Source organism: Orcinus orca, chromosome 1, assembly GCF_937001465.1.
Source record: "Orcinus orca chromosome 1, mOrcOrc1.1, whole genome shotgun sequence".
NCBI classification, from domain to species: domain Eukaryota; kingdom Metazoa; phylum Chordata; class Mammalia; order Artiodactyla; family Delphinidae; genus Orcinus; species Orcinus orca.
Window position 1 is genome coordinate 166987188 of NC_064559.1, and position 18469 is coordinate 167005656.

An 18469-nucleotide genomic window follows, 5' to 3' on the forward strand; every position below is an offset into this window, starting at 1 on the left:
AGAAAACTCAAAAACGAATGCTATAAAACTGGGTATCACCATGGAGAAATAAAGTCACACATACTTAACTACAATCAATTCCAAATACTTTACAAGGTAGATTATTAAGTGTTTACGATAAAAAAAAAAAAAAAAAAAAAGCATAAAGGAAAAAAGTATATTTATCCTGGGCTTCCCTGGTGGTGCAGTGGTTGAGAGTCCGCCTGCCGATGCAGGGGACACGGGTTCGTGCCCCGGTCCGGGAAGATCCCACATGCCGCGGAGCGGCTGGGCCCGTGAGCCATGGCCACCGAGCCTGCGCGTCTGGAGCCTGTGCTCCACAAGGGGAGAGGCCACAACAGTGAGAGGCCCGCGTACCACAAAAAAAAAAAAAAAAAAGTATACTTATCCTAGCTCTTGAAGAGAGGACTCTTTTTTTCAAATATTATTTTGCTTTTTTCTTATTTATTTGTTTATTTATTTTTGGCTGAGTTGGGTGTTTGTTGCTGCACGTGGGTTTTCTCTAGTTGCAGTGAGCGGAGGCTACTCTTCATTACGGTGCACGGGCTTCTCATTGCGGTGGCTTCTCTTGTTGCAGAGCACGGGCTCTAGGCGCGCAGGCTTCAGTACTTGTGGCACATGGGCTCAGTAGTTGTGGCTCACGGGCTCTAGAGCACAGGCTCAGTAGTTGTGGCACACGGGCTTAGTTGCTCCACGGCATGCGGGATCTTCCCCGATCAGGGCTCAAACCCATGTCCCCTGCATTGGCAGGCAGATTCTTAATCACTATGCCACCAGGGAAGTCTGACAGGACTTTTTTTTTTTAAGTACAGAAGAAACGGGGGGAAATTACACTTCTGTTTTTGCACGTGTTGTTTGAGTCCCTGGAATACAGATTACCCTCCTCAACTTAACAAAAGCCTACAAAATTGTTATAATTCAGTTAAAATTTCCCACCCAGTGAAAGCCCACTCCTACCTCCCCCACCTTTAGTATTCCAACAGCACCTATAGTTACACGTTGGCACTTATCACACAGGTTTGTCCTGATTCTTTAGGGCAGTTTGGCTATCCACTGGAATGTAACCTTTGAGGGCAGTCTCATTCATTCCTGTATCCCCAATGCCTAGCATTTAGTAGGTATCCAAAAAAGTATATTTAGAATAAATAGTGACAAGTTAGCTCGGGCTAACTACTTCTTGTTATCCATCAGAAGCTTTCTGACTCACACTTTATCTCAATTCAATGGAGGAGCAAAACAAATGTTAGAGTCATTGAAGATACCTTCTGGAGATCGCTCTTCATCAAAAATAATTGACTGGAGGCAAGCCAAGTCAGGATTCTCCTGGGGATCAATTTCTGATGGCGCTTTCTTCATAAATAAGGGGATCTTTTCAAATTCCTGGAGGTTGTTAAGAGAAGAATGAACTACATAAATAGGATTTTCCACTGAGTACATCCAATTCCATGTCTCTACATCGAAGTTTTCTTACTCATCATAATTTGCAAATCTTCATGATTGCCTTTCTCTCTCCCTATCCAGGCCCCAGTTTCCCATCTGTAAAACAGAGTGTAGAATAATCCCTAAAGATCTTTCAGTTCTCACATTCTTATAAGAGTGGTAGTAATCACCATCAGTTGAGCGCTCGTATGTTCCTGGCACTTTACCCACCCTCTCACTTCAGCTCTGCCACAATCCCACGAGATTGGTGTTACAGTTAGAGGAATTTTACAAATGAGGAGATGGGCTCAGATAGGTGAAATTAACTGACCCAGTATTACAGCCAGTATGTGGTGGAGTCACAGGTTTCTGACTCCAAAACCTGGACACCTAAACGTACTGGCAGCTTAAGAAGACCCTCAAAACTTTTCGGGGCCGATTTTTAACACTCAAGTAGAAACCACCTTTCCGCTGGCAGCGGCAGGGCTCGGAGGTGAGGGAGGCGCCTCGGCGCCCTGGAGGCCCCAGGAGTTCGGACGACGCGCGCGCGCGCGCGCACACACACACTTGCGGAGACCCCGGGCCCGCTCACCTCCTCCCACTGGTCCTCGTGGAACCCGCCGCGGTAAGGCTGGCTCCGGAACTTTTCCAGGAACGAGTCCATAGCGTCATCAGAGGCCGCGTCCTGCTCCTGCCGCTCCATGTCAGCTCCCTGGCTCTCCTGCCACGGTCCAGACGCCGAGAATCGCTCGACAACTTCCGGCGGCGTGGGTACCCTTCCTTCAATCTTCCGGGCTGCGCCAGCCCTTGTGCCTCTGGTTCCGCCTTTTTGGGGGCGTGGCCGACCGGACTCCACCCCTCCCCCGGGAAGCACCGGCCCCGCCGCGCCCTCCCGAGTACTTTTGGGGTCGTGGGTTCAGTCAACCCATAGTTCCTAAGCTCCTTCCGTGTTCCAGGCCTGTTCTAGTCGCTGGGTATACAGCGGTAGGCAAAGCAAGTAAAATCCCTGCCCTCTAGGAGTTGAATAGGTAGAGGAGAGAGACAATAAACAAATAAGATGTGAGAGCTTGTCAGGTGGTAGCAAGGACTATGGAAGAAAAGTTTTAAACAGGGTGGGCAGGCATTCAAGCAAAGGAAGAGGCTGGGGGTTGTCTGCGCAAGAGCATTACCCATGGAGGGTACAGAGAGGGCCGGGCTCGGTGGTGCAGCAAGGAGTGTGAGCAGAAGGTAGGTGGGAGGGATAATGGGCTGTGAGTCTGAGCGTTTGGGTTTTCCTCAGCGTGCAGTGGGACCTTCTGGAGAGTTCTGAGGAAAGGAGTGATGTGCTCACACTCTGTTTCTGAGTTGAACCATCTCTACCCTCAGTCCCCACAGCTGAGATGGGAACAAGGCCTCCGGGCCAGGTAAGCCTTCCTGCAACCCCTGGGTTACCCAGCAACTGGCTGCTGGGCCCTGAATCGGGTGCTACAGTCTTGGCAGCTCACAGCCTAGTCTAGAAGGAAAGACAGGCAGGTGGCAGACCAATCTAAACCCCAGCTGGTCACAAGCCTGTGCAGTGGAGGCGCAGAGGAGTGGGTGTTGCCTGGGGGGTTCAGGGAGGTTTCGCAGAGGAGGTGACACAGACCTGGGAGCAGAGATGAGGACTATCTCTGCAGATGGATGGGGGCTGAAGGGAAGTTGGGCATTTTAGGCAGTGGGAGCCCATGTGCAGAGACACTCAGGTGGGCAACAGCCTGCATGCTGGCTACCGCAAGAGTTAAGAGGAAGGCCAGCAAGGTGGGTGGGGGCCAGAGGGCCTGACTGCCCTGTAGCCCTTTATCCTGCACAGGACAGTGAGCCACTGACAGACCTATGGGCAAATTTGTCTTAGGAAGGCCTGGGTTGCCAGGTGAAGGATTGATGGGGGAGTCTGGATTAAGAGATTGACAAGGAGAATGCTGGTGAGAGGCCAAGGGAGAAAAGAGATCTGAAGCCCAGAAGCAGAGCTGGCAGGCTTGCTTATTATTTGACACGAGGATGAGACAGACAGCAGGGCTAAGGATGACACGTGGAGCTTTCCAGGGTCAGGACTGTGTGTCTTTTCCTTTCTACCTCACCCACACCCAGCAGAACACCTGGTCCAAATGCTCCCTTTCCTCTAAATCCAAACCTCCTTTTCCACACTTCCTCCTCTAGCCCGCTCCCTAAGGATTCCCTTTTATTCTCTTTATTTATTTTCCCTTCCTGAATACAGAGCCTACAAAGTCTTTCTGCTTCCTTTTTTTAAATGTGATTCCTATAAAATCCTGTACGATTTTAGGTGATGGTAGGGAAGGTTCAGAGAAGGGATGTGCTCTTTGACCCTTCCAACTCGAGACTATTTGGGGGCCTTGGCCAATAATTGAGCCTATCAGACTCCTTTGTGCTTCAAGACCACCCAGACCCAGAATAGGTGGCTGTTATGTATCAAGGCCACCAAGACCAGGATGCTGGCCAATGAAAACGGCAGTGTCTCTAGGTGGAAAGGGCTTAAGCATGCGAGTTGGGAGGCCTTTGGGATCCACACTTCTATTGCTTCCTGGCATGACATTGGACAACACCCACCGTCTTTGAGCCCTGTCCTCATTTGGAGAACGTGGGCAATGAAGCCAACCTGCCTTCCCCTTAATTCCATATGGCTACTGTGAGATTCAAATGAGGCAATGCTCGTGAACATTCTTGGCAATGGACAAGGTTATGCAAAATGACCACCCCATTTCCTACTCTCTCAGGCCCAGAATCCTGATGGCCTTGGCCTACATTTATTAGAAGATGACTGTGTGGTCAACTTCGTGGGTTCCTCATCCCCAGCAGGAGCTTAAATGTAGGTGCCCCTCAGGCTTACGTCTCTTCCTGCTCTGCACACTCACCCAGGGAATCTCAGCTCACACCTGTGCACAGATGAATCCCAAATCTGTTTCCATCTCAGATCCCTCCCGCATGCAGCCAGCACCTGAGGGCGGTCTCCTCTCCACTAGCATGGCAGACAAGCCCCTCAAGTTCACCATGTCCAGACTGAACTCACCCCTCCCCCAACCTGCTCCTGGTCCTGAGGGACGCTCAGTGGGGGACGCCATTGGCCTAGTCATCCACCCAGAAACCTGGGCACCATCCTGACGTCTTGCTCTGCCTCCTGTCATCCACCAGATTCTGAAAATTCTCCCTCCTCAATCTCCCACAGGTCCAGTCACCCTCTCCATCCTGCACTGCAGCCCAGGCCCCTTCCAGGCCCCGAAAGCCTCTAGCCGGGTCTCCCTGTCTGTGCTCTTGTCCACCACCACCCCCCCCGACCCAGCACTTTCCCTCCATTCCTGCATGAGCTTTCTTCCTCTCTGTTTTCTGATTTATTCCATTTTATGCTCCAGAGCCCTCCTCCTTTCCCACTCCTATCACTCTAATGTGTTTTAATGGACATTTTCAGTTTGTAAGTATCCTTGCAAGATGCAACTTCTTTTGTGCATATGTTTTGTATAGTTTTTTCCCTCAGCACTAGGTTTTAGGTCCCATCCATGGTGCTACATGTACCCCTACTGCCCCTAACTGCTATGTGGGACTCCAGAGTGCCCATTCACTTCCCGAAGATGGGTCCTCAGGCTGCCTTCTCTGCCTTGCACCACAGATAACATTAAGACTTCCTCATACGTCTCCCCTTATGGACCTATGGGAATATTTCCCTGACACGTGTGCCCACGAGTGGAATTGCTGAGTTACGGGCATGCATAAACCTATTATGACTGAAGAGTGACAGATTCCTGTCCAGAATGGCTACCATCTGCCCTCCTATCAGCAGTGCCTGTATGCACATGAGGAGGGAGCTTTCTAAAGCAGACATCTGCCCACATCTCCCCACAGCTTGCCTCTCCCCTTCCCACCATGCCTTCCCAGACTCTGAAGTCTTCCTCCTTGACACAGACTCCAAGGCCATACTGACCCAGCCCTTGTCCTCCTCTTCCTTCCCGCTCTGGGCTCCAGGGCACCTACGTATCGGTAGTTGGTTCTTGGTCCCACGTGCCCTGCTCTTCTCCATACACGCCTGTCATATGGTCATCTTTCCAAACCCCCTGGAGGGGACGTCTCTTCTCTGGGAAGCCTTCCCTGACACTACGACCCCCAGCTGGCTGATGTACCTCCTCTGGACTTCACAGCCCCTATGCTGCCGCTCAGCACAGCATTGACCTGCTGGGCTGTTCGTGTCTTTATATGTCTCTGATACTTCCATTAGGCCAAAGTTTCTCAACCTTAGCACTTCTGACAATTTGAGATGGACGAGTCTTTGCTGTAGGGCTGCCCTGTGCACTGTAGGCTGTTTCGCAGCATCCCTGGCCTCTACCCACTAATGACAATAATATTCCCACCCCAAGTTGTAACAACCAAAAATGTCTTCAGACCTGGCCAAAATCACCCCCAGTTGAGAACCACTGCATCAGACTATGAACTGCCCAGGGCCTGGGGCTGGGACTCATTCACATCTGTATCTCTGGCACCCAGAGCAGGCCTGGCCCAGATTAGGTGCTCAGTAAATATTGCCCGAATGAGTGGTGGCCAATTGCTGGGCAAAGACTGGAGGGTGAGACTCAGAGATCAGGATTCTGGGATATGCGTGATATCATGGGGTGGAGGGGGTTCTCTTTTCCTCCACCAAAGGCTAACCAAATCATCATCTCCTTTTGTTCTTATTCTCTCCCTGTGAGGGAGGGGAACCTGAGACATCTAGCAGACTTACTGTGTGGCCTTGAGCAAGCCATACCACCTCTCTGAGCCTCAGTCTCCCCACTTATAAGATGTGGACAGGACAGACTATGTCCATCTGTAAATGTTGACTGACTCAATGATTAAGGCCATGCTCATCTCATAGGAAACATTCCGTGAGGAGAGGCAAAACACGTGGCATTTATAGTGAGCATGGCTGGGGCCATGGCCACCTCCGAGGAGGGCTGGGGGCTCAGGGACATCACTGCTTCAAGGACATCTTCAAGGAACCCAGCGCCTGCGTGATCCAGGAGCGCCGCTGGTGGGAAGTGGGCAGGTTCTCACAGCTAGGGCTCCAGCGGTGTATGGTAGCCGGGTCACACGCCCAAGAGTCCCCATGTGGCAGTGGCCAAGAGTCCCGCCAGCAGCTGGCCAGGATGCTGTCCCGGGCCTGAGCCGCATAGATGCACACCGATGCTTCTGGGTCGTGTCTCAAGGTTTCCAGAGCTGAGTTATGGGGAGGAGAGAAGTCGCTTGTTAAGACCAGGTCCACCCATGAGTCTCACACCCCATCCTTCTCCCTTCATGCCTTGGCTTTAGCACTCTGCTCTGCATCCCCTCATCTCCCAGCTCTTCAAATTGTTCATGCCTTTTGAAGCCTGAATCAAAACCTGCGTTCTCCGGGAAGCCTTCTTGGACTACCCCAGCCTACCTTCATGCTCCCATCAGCTTCCCCAGTTACAAAATTTACGTGCTCCCTTAAGAGTCTGAACTACTTGCTCTACACTAAATGGTTTTTGGTCTTATTTTCTGAGCCTCGTTTCCTGGATCATAGGCTCCCCTAGGGTGGGGTTGTGTGTCTGTGTCTTGGTGACTCCACAGTACTTAACATGTACTTGCCTGGGACAATACCAGCACAGTTGGACTGAGCTAAAACCCCTGGCCTTGGGACATAACCCTTCCCTTTCCCATTACCCACTGTGAGCCTACTCGTTCCCTCACTGGCCCCTGAAATCTCACCAACGCAGGGCAGGACTTACCGGCTTTAACTTCATTCAGATGATCTTCCGTCATGATGCTCTCCATGCAGGGGACCAGGGACCCTTGAGCATAATCTGAGAGGTGAGTGCCTCCCCCTCCTGACTCCCACCCCCACCTTTGGACCAGACCCTCTCAGAAAAGCTCTCCCTACCCTCTTCCAGCCCCACAAGTAAGGACACAAAAAGAGAACTTCGTCTTGACCTGGGACAGATTCCCTACGACACAGATTCCTAGGAGAGGTGGCAGGTCCAGCAGGCAGGGGTGGCACCAGGACAGGGGCAGGAGCTGGGCGGCAGCTGACTCTGAGAGGTGGCCCTAGGTGGTCTCTTCCCCAGGCTGGTCCTTAGCGTCCTTAGACTCAGGGAGGTGCTGCCTCGGCACCCCCTCCTCCAGGGAGTTTGAGCCACAGTAACAGGAAGAGTACCAAGTGCCTCGCATACCTTCCGGGCAAGTGGTTGGTGGGGCCCCGGGAGGGGCTGAGACTCAGCTCCTCGGCCACACTGCTCAGCCCTACCCTGCTCCCAGCCTGCATGCCCAGCTCCTAACATACCTGTGGATCCGTGAATGAGCCGGACCTCTCAAAAGGCCCTTCCCACACTTCTGTGCCTGGTGAATTCCTATTTGTCCTTGAATATTCAGTTTAACACAGTCGCTCGTCCAGGAAATTTTTCCTGACCCTGCCGCCAAGCTAGTTAAACGCCTCTCTGGGTTCCCAGACTCTCTGAGTTTCTCTCTACTTGTATACACTGTGCTGTATTTTACTTGTGATCCGTGAACATCTCCCACCAGACCAGGGGTTTCTTCAGCTTAGATCCACTGGGGATGGGGGAGTAGGAAGGATAGTCTCTGAGTGTATGCTTATATGCATTTTTCTAGGGAAAGTGCTCATAACTTTCTTCAGGGTCTCACAAAAGATCCATAACCCGCAGGAGGTTAGGAATCAAAACACCACGCTAGGAGCTGTCTGCGGGCAGATGCAGGTGCTACCCAGCTTTCTTTTCCCAGCACAGGCCCTGACACGGAGAAGCCTCCCAGGGTGTTAAACACCAACATTTTTAGAAGTGATTAATTTGGAGCAAAATTTAGAGAAGTCAAAATCTAAGAAATAATGTCACTCTGTGTGAGAAGGTGTCCCTGAGCCGGTCCCCACAGCCTGAGGGATTGTCCGTCCACCCCTCTGCCCCGCCCCCTGTCCTGGGCATCACTCATATGTCCCGGAACTGATCACGTTAAGACCCACCCCTACACCTCCCCACCCCCAAACATCAGCATCACCTCCTGAAAAGTTCTGTGTTTCTCTAGGCTAAGCGCAGTGCCTGACACAGAGAAGAGGATCAATCAACGTTTGCGGCATAAGCCAATGAATGCATGCATGGACGAAAGGATGGATGAAAAACTGCAAGTGAATTGGGCGAAGGTACTAAAAGAAACATGGCTTTACAAGGTGGAGGGCTGGGAACGTCATCCTCTCCAAGCCTCTCTGCAGTAGGGTCTCCTGATCCTTGAAGGGTGTGTGGATATTTCAGGGAGCGGAGGGGAGGGGGGTAGCTGAGAGGAGAAAGCATGCCATCAGAAGGGTCCTATGGGGGGACCCTGAGCGAGGGGAATCTATGGTTTTTCCCCCAGAAAGGCAGAGGTCGGGACTGTGGAAAGAAGGATGAAGGTGACTAACACTGAAGGAGTACCTTTATCTGCCAGTGTTCACACACGCAAAAAAAATTCTCATCCGGTCCATGAAGTAGGAGTTGATCCCCATCTTACCGATGATCTTACAGATCTTACAGAGGAGCCTCAGTGGGAGTAAATGACTCAGTTGGGGTCACACAGAAAGGGGATCATGGAGCTGAGATCCTAGCTCACTTTTCCACTGTGCAGCTTGGCGCCTCCTGCCGAGGTCGACAGCAAGCTCCTGCTGGGCCTGGACCCCACCGTACTCAGCGGGGACACAGCACTTCCGCATACAGATGCCAAGGTTGTGACCTTGGCTCACTTCCCAAGCAGTGATCTCAGAGGAGGGGACACCTTTCTAATTTATACCAAGGCCGTCTGCTGGCTAAGGCTTGCACCCAAGGGGAGGCATCCACCCAGTGCCAGAAGGGCCGCAGCTTCCTTCCAAGGGGAGGAAGCAGTAGGACTAGTTCTGCTAGGGCAGGTTACCTATGAACATGACCGAGGACTTCCGGAGGGAGGCCCTGGAACTCTTGGTGTACTCCAGGCTCTGGCTGAGGAACGTGAAGGCACTGTCTCGATGGGTGTCCACCTGGGACAAAGAGAAACCTGAGAGTGCTGGGCCCTCAGAGGGACTACCCATCCACCCCTCCCAAAGCTAGGAACGGGGACCATGTCAGGCAGTCGGGTCCTGGCTCCTTGCCTCCTAAACATCTCTGCTACCCATTCTGGACTCTCCCAGAGGCTAGGCCTCATGTTCTCTTAGCTGATTGCAACAGTCATTTCAATGGTCCTTCTGTCTTGGTTGTCTCTTCTTCCAATCCACCCACCTGCTACAGCCGGAAGGTAAGTTCTAAAATGCAAGTCCAGGGACTTCCCTGGTGGCACAGTGGTTAAGAATCCACCTGCCAATGCAGGGGACATGGGTTCAAGCCCTGGTCTGGGAAGATCCCACATGCCGCAGAGCAACTAAGCCCATGCACCACCACTACTGAGCCTGTGCTCTAGAGCCCTCGAGCCACAACTGCTGAGCCCACGTGCCACAACTACTAAAGCCCGTGCGCCTAGAGCCCATGCTCTGCAGCAAGAGAAGCCACCACAAAGAGAAGCCCACGCGCCGCAATGAAGAGTAGCCCCCACTCGCCACAACTAGAGAAAGCCCACACGCAGCAATGAAGACCCAACACAGCCAAATATAAATTAAAAATAAATATATTTTAAAAAATAAAATAAATGCAAGTCCAGCCAGAGCTGAGAATGGACATGGCATGCGAGGGACATGACTAAGGAGACAGGTTTGACCAAGGTAAAGGATTCAAGTTACAGAGCAGTGGGGAATAAACTAGAGACTTAGGAGGGTGTTAAAAGTCCTTAAAATACAGATAGGAATAGGGCTGCCTTATGCATTAGAAAATACGAAGCCAGCACTTATTCTTAATAGGGCAATGACAAAGCAATGTCCTGGGCAAAATAGTCTGACAGTGATGTTCAGGTTGGGTGTGATCAAGTAGAAACTAGGGGGCAGGCAATCTGCTAAGAGACTGTTGAGGGAGATGAAGAGAAGTCTTATCTGATCACTCTCCTGTTGACAATCTGCATGTCAGGGAGTAAACTCCTGGGCCTGGTGGGCAAATCAGTGTCAACTTCCATCCCTACCTCCATGCACACCATGCTCCGGTCCCAGTCGTGGCCCAGCTCTCCCCAGATCTGTACCTGGTACAAGCCATTGCTCCTGACTGGAGTGCCTTTCCCTCTTTCCTTCCTGATGAGTTCTCTCTCATTCTTTGGTGCTCAGCTCAGAAACCAGCTCCTCCCCGAAGCTTTCCACAAGCCTCAGGCAAAGCTGATCCCACCACTCTTGACGTTTCCGTAGCATGTTGCACAGCCTTTGTCATGGCACCTATGACATTGGCCTATAATTATTTGTACCTGTCTCCCCCACTGAATCTGGTGTTCCCCCAAAAGAAGGGGCCAGCTCACTCAGCTCAGAGTCCTCAGTACCCTGGACAGAGCTTGGCGTTGGATGAATGAATGACTAGGTTACGGACCCCTTCTTAAAGCTAAGGCTAGAGGTTGCCCTTCATATGAGCAGAGGTGCGGCTGCCTGGAGAGCAAAGAAGAGACTGAGAATCCGGAAGGGTTTAATGCAGAGGTCACAAGCTGGCAGCCCACAGGCCACAAGTGGCTGGCAGGGCAGCAGCCAGCACAGTGTTTTAAATAAGCTAAATTGATTGTTAATTAATGTCTTATAAAAATCTAGATTTTCTTGTGAAACTGGAGGCCCTGGTGAGAGTGGGCTGCATGGTGAGCTGGAGCTCTCCACCTGTGCTTTCAACAGAGCCTGGGGGGACTTCCCTGGTGGTCCAGTGGGTAAGACTCTGCACTCCCAATGCAGGGGGCCCGGGTTCGATCCCTGGTTGGGGAACTAGATTCCGCATGAGTTTGCACGCCGCAAATAAGAAGCCCGCATACCGCAACTACGAGCCTGCATGCCACAACTAAAAGATCCTGCATACCACAACGAAGATTGCGCATGCTGCAACTAACACTTTGTGTGCCGCAACTAAGACCTGGCACAGTCTAATTAAATAAATATTTTTTAAAAAAAGGAAAAAAAAATAAAACCAATGCTTAAAACAACAACAACAAAAAAAAAAACAGAGCCTGGGTGCTCCAGGTTGTCACAGCCCTACCACCTCCACGTCACTTATAGTCATAACTGCGCAGTCACAGATCATGGTAAGTATTTGAATTAGCGACCCTGGTCAAACACTTCCTCCGGGCCTTTTTCCCTCTGTAAAATGAGGTAAAATATTAGGCACTGGATTGCAGAGGTTTTGAGCATTGTTGTTAATGGTTATTGTTGCAAAGTAACAATCTGTTACTTTGTATATTTTTGTTAGGTTGGTGGGAGAATGGGGATGCTGTAGGCCCCAGCCAGATCTCCCTTAGGGTGTAAAGGATTTATTCTCCCAGGTACAGATTGCTTTGGTGGAAGAGAACTGCTGGCCCAAAGTCATGTCCCTTCCCAGGCTGGCTGGCATCCAATGACAAGGCAATCCACAACCTCAAGACTTTCTTCAAGGGACAGAACCAGAAACTGACAGACGGCTCGGTCTATGTGGAAACCTGACCCCTAGTTCCAATGTGAGGAATCTCAGCATAGTGTTGGCTGAGACTTCCCCTGAAACTACACTGCAGCTTGACTCCTCCCCCTGCCACTCCTGCTCTCTGCCCTTCCTTCCACAGGGACTGATCCCAAGGGTGCTCCCTAATAAACCTCCTGCATGCCAATCTCTGCCTCAGAGTCTGCATCCTGGGGGACGCGGCCCATAACAACAGGGAAGGTAGATGGGACTAGATGGCAAAGCTTCCCAGATTGTCTGTGGAGGAACCAGGCTGCATCCTGCAGTGCAGCATTTCACTGTATATATGGCTCTCTTCTACGGCAGGATGTTCTCAGGTGTTATCTCGAAAGGGAGTTCTGTGGTTAAATAACTTTGGGAAACCATGAATTAACCATGAAACATTTCCTCAGCACAGAACATCTCAGAGCTTTAATGTACCGATGGCACTGCAAATCCCCAAGAGGAAGATGACGATGCAGTATTTCCCAAACTTATTTGTCTTGGAACTTCTTTTCTCTCCTGTGGGGCATATCTTGTAGGACTGGTGTTGCAAAGAATACACACTGGGAATTACTGTTGTAGAAAAGGGAGCCAATGGAGCCCTTCAAGAAGGGATATAATATAGACAGACTGTGTTTTAACTAGACCATTTTGGTGGCCTGAATGGGGAGTGGACTGGAGGGAATGAGATTCAAGGCTTGGGGACCCAATGGATGGCTGGACCAATGGCCCTGCTGAGAGACATCCATGACCTGAACTAAGGGTAATGATAGTGGGGAGGGGGAGGGAAAGACAGACTCAGAGGTATTAAGGATATTTAAGATTGATCAAAGGTGAAGGTGAGGGAGAGGAATAAGCCTCAGTTAGTTTTAGGTTTCAGCTTTTGGGGATCTAGAGGGACAGAGCAGAACTGACATGGGATAGGCACAAGTTCAGAAGAGATGCTGAGCTTAAGGTGTGTGTGGTTCATTGGGGGAGATGTCGGTAAGCCATGGAGAGGGAACACCAGAAGTGGAGAGAGGAGTGAGAGACAAAGATGAACTTCCAGGAGCCAACGACTCGTAGGTGGTCATGGAATTGTCAGTAAGGATGCTCAGGTAAAAAGAAAAAAGAGGCAAGGAAAGAACCTGCCACTTCCAACACACTCAGAAGGACCCACTGTAGTCTTGGAAGCACTCACAAGGTACTTGCAAATTTTGGCCACCATCTGCTGCTGGTTGTCCCAGGGCTTCCGACTGTAAGCTTTTTTTGGCAATTCCCAAGCCATGAAGCAAGAACAGTGGAACAGGGTCTTCACACATTTCTGGGGGCCAGCAGGAAGAGAACACCAGAGCTGTGGAATTCCAGGACAGCCGGAACGTGTTCCCCCCAAAAAACTGTATGAAACTGGATTTTGGAAAAGCAATTCCTATTTGAAACATGCAGGTGAAGTTGGCTGTTTTGAAGAGAAATACTGACATGGGTACTTTTGGTAAACAGACTTGGCCAGACATAAATAAACTGTCCGGTGGTGGATCATCTGTGATTCTAGGTTGGGTTCAGGGCCGTGCACTCACCTGGCTCACCTTGGCATTGCTCTCTTGCATGGTCAGCAGCAGGGGCACCAAGGTGCTGATCATCTGCTCCTCCATGGCCGGGGTGCGGGGCGACCGCAGCTTCTGGACCACCTTGCCGTACAGGTTGATGCAGGAGGAACGCACGTCCTCTCGTGACTGGGGCAGATCCAGAGGCTCAGGCATGCTCCGTCTTCCAGGAGGCTGCCTGGGCCTCTGTGCCCCACATGGAGGCACATGGCCTTCCTTCCACTCATTCTGAGGGCCCCTCCAGGCGCAAGTCACACAGAGATGGAAAACAGTGAAGGCCACCTGGTGGGCCGATCTGGGGCTGGCGTCTCCCTCAGCAAAGCCTAGGTCTGGAGCTCTGCCCACTCTTCCCAGCCAGGGCCCCCACTAGCCTAAAATGTGCATTCATGCCAAGTGGGAAAATGCCCCCCTCTGCTGCGAACAATCATAAAACAGTGACCCCTCTAGGTGGACCAATCACAGTGAGGCAAGTCTCTGGGGAAACTTGATGACGCAAAAAGACCTCCCTCTGTGAGAACTAATTAGAAAAGGAACGTTCTCTGTGCAAACCAGTTACAAAGAGACCAGGACCAGTCGGGACTAGTGCCGCTTCCCCTGAGCTGACTCGGCCTCGCACAGGTCCCAACAGGCTGTGGGAGCTACTGCAACTCCCAGAGCAGTAGAGGACTGCCCTCCGGGTGCCACCCCACCCCATCCTCCCACCCCCATGGGATTCCTTACATCACTGAAGTGGGGCAGCAGGATCTGCAGCATCTCCACATAGACCGAGCTGTCCATCAGCTTCAGGTCCTGCCCCTTGAATATGATCTTGATGTTGTGGACCGCCTCCACCACCAGCAGCCCGTCCACACTCTTCAGACCCTTCACCATGGAGGGCAGGAGGGCCTGCACCTTGGTGGTCTGTGGAGAAGGAGCATTTGGGATGGGGGCTCCTATCTGTGCTAACAGGTGGGAGACCCAGCCTCTGATTCACTGAGATGAACTTGGTCAAGCAAGTCCCACCTCCAGGCCTTTGCTTACGTTGTCCCACCTGCCTGGCATGCCCTCACTCAAGCTCCTGCTGTCCCCAAAGCCTTCTTTGGCCTCACTGACTCCTTCCTAGCCTGGATACCTGAGGCCCTTTGTTGTCTCCCCGCTTCTTGGCACTATATAGATGATACCATGCATTGTTAGCTGGCTTTCTGAGTCTATATCCTGTCCCTTTGTCCCTCTAAAGCCTAAGATGCAACAACAGTGCCTGGCAGAGAAAAACACAGCACTTTTAATAACGCTAATGGGGCTTCCCTGGTGGCGCAGTGGTTGAGAGTCCGCCTGCTGATGCAGGGGACACGGGTTCGCGCCCCGGTCCGGGAGGGTCCCACATGCCGCGGAGCGGCTGGGCCTGTGAGCCATGGCCACTGAGCCTGCGCGTCCGGAGCCTTTGCTCCGCAACGGGAGAGGTCACAACGGTGAGAGGCCCGCGTACCACAAAAAAAAAAAAAAAAAGAATAAAGTATATAGGGAATTATTAAGTGATACCCATTTTACAGATGGGATAACTGAGGCAGAGACAGAAATGAGCTCTGATTCCAGCCACCAGTATTGGAGAGTCAAGGATGGCCAAGCTCCATCCTTCCTCCTGTCAGGGGTCTAGCTGGGTGGGCTCTCCCCTACCCTCCACTTACCTTTTCAGTCCTTTGGGCCAGGATGACCAGGCCTCGGATGGACAGCACCTTCATGATGGGGTCCTGGTGGCTCAGGCCTTCTGCCATCCGCCCCAGAGAGTATTCCTCAGGGATCCGTCGCACCTCCTCCATCTGGAGGAGCTGAGGAAGGAAGGGTAATTATTCCCTGGCCCAAGGGGTACCTCAGGCCCTGTTTGCCTCTGGGGCCTCATTCACACCTGCCTACCCTCTAGCCCACATTCTTACCACCAGCCAGCTTCTAACCAAGCTTCCCATCATTCACGGAATGACTCAGGCTGTTTTGTCCCCTCTGCGCGGGCAGGATTCCCTTCTGCCGGGGCTCTCACCTCCACTCTAGCCGCAGCTCACCATGCACAGCTCCATCCAAAACTCAGCCCCCCTGAAGGCATGTTTGACAGTGTCCCCAGGCCTCGTCTAGGCTGACTGCCCCCTTCTCTGGGGCCCTGGGAGCCCTGAACATGGAAACCTTAGTGCCCCCACGTGCTTATGCATCTGCCTCCCGTATCCTATCCCACTGGCAGCTTCCTTGAGGACACAAACTGAGCCTTTCTCCTTGGGCGCCTGTTACCTGATACAAGCTCTGGGGTGAAGTGTGTGCTCAGGAACACTTGTTGCCTGAGTTCACATCCAACAAGAAATGGTTCCTTTCCTCCTTAGAATTGCCCTCCAGGACTTCCCTGGTGGTCCAGTGGTAAAGAATCCGCCTTACAATGCAGGGGACGTGGGTTCGATCCCTGGTCAGGGAACTAAGATCCCACATGCCGCGGGGCAACTAAGCCCGTGCGCCACAACTACTGAGCTTGCACACCTCAACTAAAGAGCCCGTGTGCCACAAACTACAGAGCCCACGCGCCCTGGAGGCTGCGCACCACAAAAGAACTGCCCTCCTCCAGTGCCCCCAATTGCGGGATTAGCACCACCAGCCCCGCATTGTCCCAGCCCCAAACCAGGCATCACTCTCATCTCCTTCCTCTCCCTTGCCCCCCACCTCCAGCACCCAACCGGTCTTCAGTTCCTGCCTAGTCATCCTCATAAGCACTTCTCCCATCTGTTCCCTTGTCCTCCATCCACTGTGACTATTGAGACCCTGTGTCTTTGATGAGAAGAGAGAGCTGGAGAGAGCGGGCAGGACAGTTGATGGGGTGGGGAGTGGGGGAGGCAGGAAAAGTGAGGCTCCACCTACCACCCGCCCTCCACCCATCATACAGCACTGCTGCTCTGCATCAGTGTGCTGGCACTGTTCTAAGTGCTTTATGTGAACTCACCTAATCCTCATCAAAACCCTATGAGAGGTCAGAATGGCCATCATCAGAAAATCTGCGAACAGTAAATGCTGGAGAGGGTGTGGAGAAAAGGGAACACTCTTGCACTGTTGGTGGGAATGTAAATTGATACAGCCACTATGGAGAAGCTGGGACGAAGTGAGAGAGTGGCATGGACATATATACACTACCAAATGTAAAATAGATAGCTAGTGGGAAGCAGCCGCATGGCACAGGGAGATCAGCTCAGTGCTTTGTGACCACCTAAAGGGGTGGGATAGGGAGGGTGGGAGGGAGGCGCAAAAGGGAGGGGATATGGGGATATACATGTATGTATAGCTGATTCACTTGGTTATGCAGCAGAAACTAACACAACACTGCAAAGCAATTATACTCCAATAAAGATGTTAAAAATAAATAAATAAAGGGCTTCCCTGGTGGCGCAGTGGTTGAGAGTCCACCTGCTGATGCAGGGGACACGGGTTCGTGCCCCGGTCTGGGAAGATCCCACATGCCGCGGAGTGGCTGGGCCTGTGAGCCATGGCCGCTGGGCCTGTGCGCCTGGAGCCTGTGCTCCACAACAGGAGGGGCTGCGGCAGTGAGAGGCCCGCGTACCGCAAAAAAAAAAAAAAAAGGGTAGTATTGGATTATAACCCAAAAAATCAAGTAAATATCCACGAGTCTGTATTGCTATAAAAAATGACCAAATGAACACGTGAAAGTAGAAGGAACAAATCGTACAGAAGAATTCCAACTAATAATTGTAGGCTGAATGAAGGAAGTAGAAAAATCACCATTAGAAAACCACAGGAATAATGGCTCAAGGCAGGATCCATTGATGAATGCTAAAATTAGGGGGTAAAAGTTTAAGTTGCCTAGTTTCAAATATATTTCACATATATTTCTTACTTACAAAAGGATAGTGTTACCCTCACAGTCCCAACCGCCTTCACCAACTGATGAAAGGTAACATCATCAATAATAAGAAGTTAAAATAGAGGTCATGGGGCCCCTGACATGATGCCCTGAGAGGTCACATCACCTATACAGGTTCTTCTCCTAAATGCGTAACCTCAGTCTAATCATGGGAACACATGAGACAAAGCCAAATGGAAGGTCGTTCTACAAAATACCTAGAGTTAGTCTTTCAATGTGCCAAGGCCATGACAGACAAGATTAGAGGAGATGAAGGAGGTCCCATTAAGTCAACTAATGTGCAAGGTGGGATCCGGAATGGATCCTGGAACAGAGAAAGGACATCAGTGGAAAACTGTGAAATCTGAGCAGTCTGTAGTTTATAGTATTGTACCCATGTCTTAGTTTTGATTATTGTACTATTTTTATGTAAGTTGTTATCGTTGGGGGTAGCTGGCTGTGGGATATATAGGAACTTTCTCATTATTTTTACAGCTCCTCTGTTACATCTAAAATTATTTCAAAATAAGAGTGAAACAATAAAAGATTTAAAATTTTTGCTTAAAAAAATAAAAACCTATGAGATGGGCAATTCATTATCCCTGTATTATAAGAAAGCAAGGCACAGACAGGTTCAGCAACTTGCCGAAGGTCACAGACCCCTTGAAGACTTCACCCACCATTGGAAGAAGCAAGCACACACACAGTCACAGCATGGGGGGCTGGGGGAGCCGGTGGGGGACATCTGAGCGACATCAAAGCACCACTGTGAACATGGTGGGCCTGGCTCTGGCCAGGAGTGGGCTACCTCTTCTGGGGACCAGGAGAAGGACTGAAGCTGGGTGAGGACACCTGCCACAGGGAGGGAGGGCCACTGCTCAGGGCTCCAGGGGAATGCTGGGAAAGGTTAAGCCTACTGTCCCTGACCTTGTGGACACGGGAGGTCCAACCTCCACCCCCCTTCCCAAAAGCCCCTGTGGCAGCCACTAACAGACAGAGAGAGGACCGCCTCTGCCACGAGGCTGACCAGGATAGAGGAGCCAGGCGGGCAGACCTGGTCT

General features: G+C 51.4%; 2 protein-coding genes and 1 long non-coding RNA gene across 7 annotated transcripts in view; 1 reads left to right on the plus strand and 2 right to left on the minus strand.

The window, feature by feature from the left end:
- TTC4 (tetratricopeptide repeat domain 4) overlaps positions 1 to 2196 on the minus strand; it is a 39050-nt gene extending 36854 nt beyond the window's left edge. Inside the window, exons 1-2 of one of the 2 annotated variants that reach the window (XM_033435429.2) lie at positions 2041 to 2196; positions 1263 to 1380 (exon numbers count right to left, since the gene is read on the minus strand). In XM_033435429.2, coding sequence (XP_033291320.1) covers positions 1263 to 1380; positions 2041 to 2091 — 169 coding nt within the window. In that variant the 5' untranslated portion in view covers positions 2092 to 2196. Of the gene's footprint in view, positions 1 to 1262; positions 1381 to 2011 lie in introns of both variants that reach the window. The other variant, XM_004273807.4, reaches the window with a different exon arrangement.
- Positions 2197 to 2484: 288 nt separating this feature from the next.
- Positions 2485 to 13526, plus strand: LOC117202863 (uncharacterized). Of its 4 annotated transcripts, XR_007477991.1 has the most exons (4): positions 2485 to 2822; positions 7155 to 7248; positions 8470 to 11205; positions 11868 to 13526. It is a non-coding gene; the product is annotated as an uncharacterized LOC117202863 (long non-coding RNA). The 4 variants fall into 4 exon arrangements; XR_007477989.1 differs by lacking the exon at positions 2485 to 2822 and having other exon boundaries at positions 7147 to 7248; XR_004485363.2 differs by lacking the exon at positions 2485 to 2822 and having other exon boundaries at positions 7147 to 7248; positions 8470 to 8569; positions 11812 to 13526.
- MROH7 (maestro heat like repeat family member 7) overlaps positions 6308 to 18469 on the minus strand; it is a 49702-nt gene continuing 37540 nt past the window's right edge. Inside the window, exons 18-24 of the mRNA XM_049710939.1 lie at positions 15211 to 15351; positions 14267 to 14446; positions 13520 to 13675; positions 13144 to 13266; positions 9325 to 9427; positions 7167 to 7229; positions 6308 to 6633 (exon numbers count right to left, since the gene is read on the minus strand). Coding sequence (XP_049566896.1) covers positions 6389 to 6633; positions 7167 to 7229; positions 9325 to 9427; positions 13144 to 13266; positions 13520 to 13675; positions 14267 to 14446; positions 15211 to 15351 — 1011 coding nt within the window. The 3' untranslated portion in view covers positions 6308 to 6388. The remainder of the gene's footprint in view (positions 6634 to 7166; positions 7230 to 9324; positions 9428 to 13143; positions 13267 to 13519; positions 13676 to 14266; positions 14447 to 15210; positions 15352 to 18469) is intronic.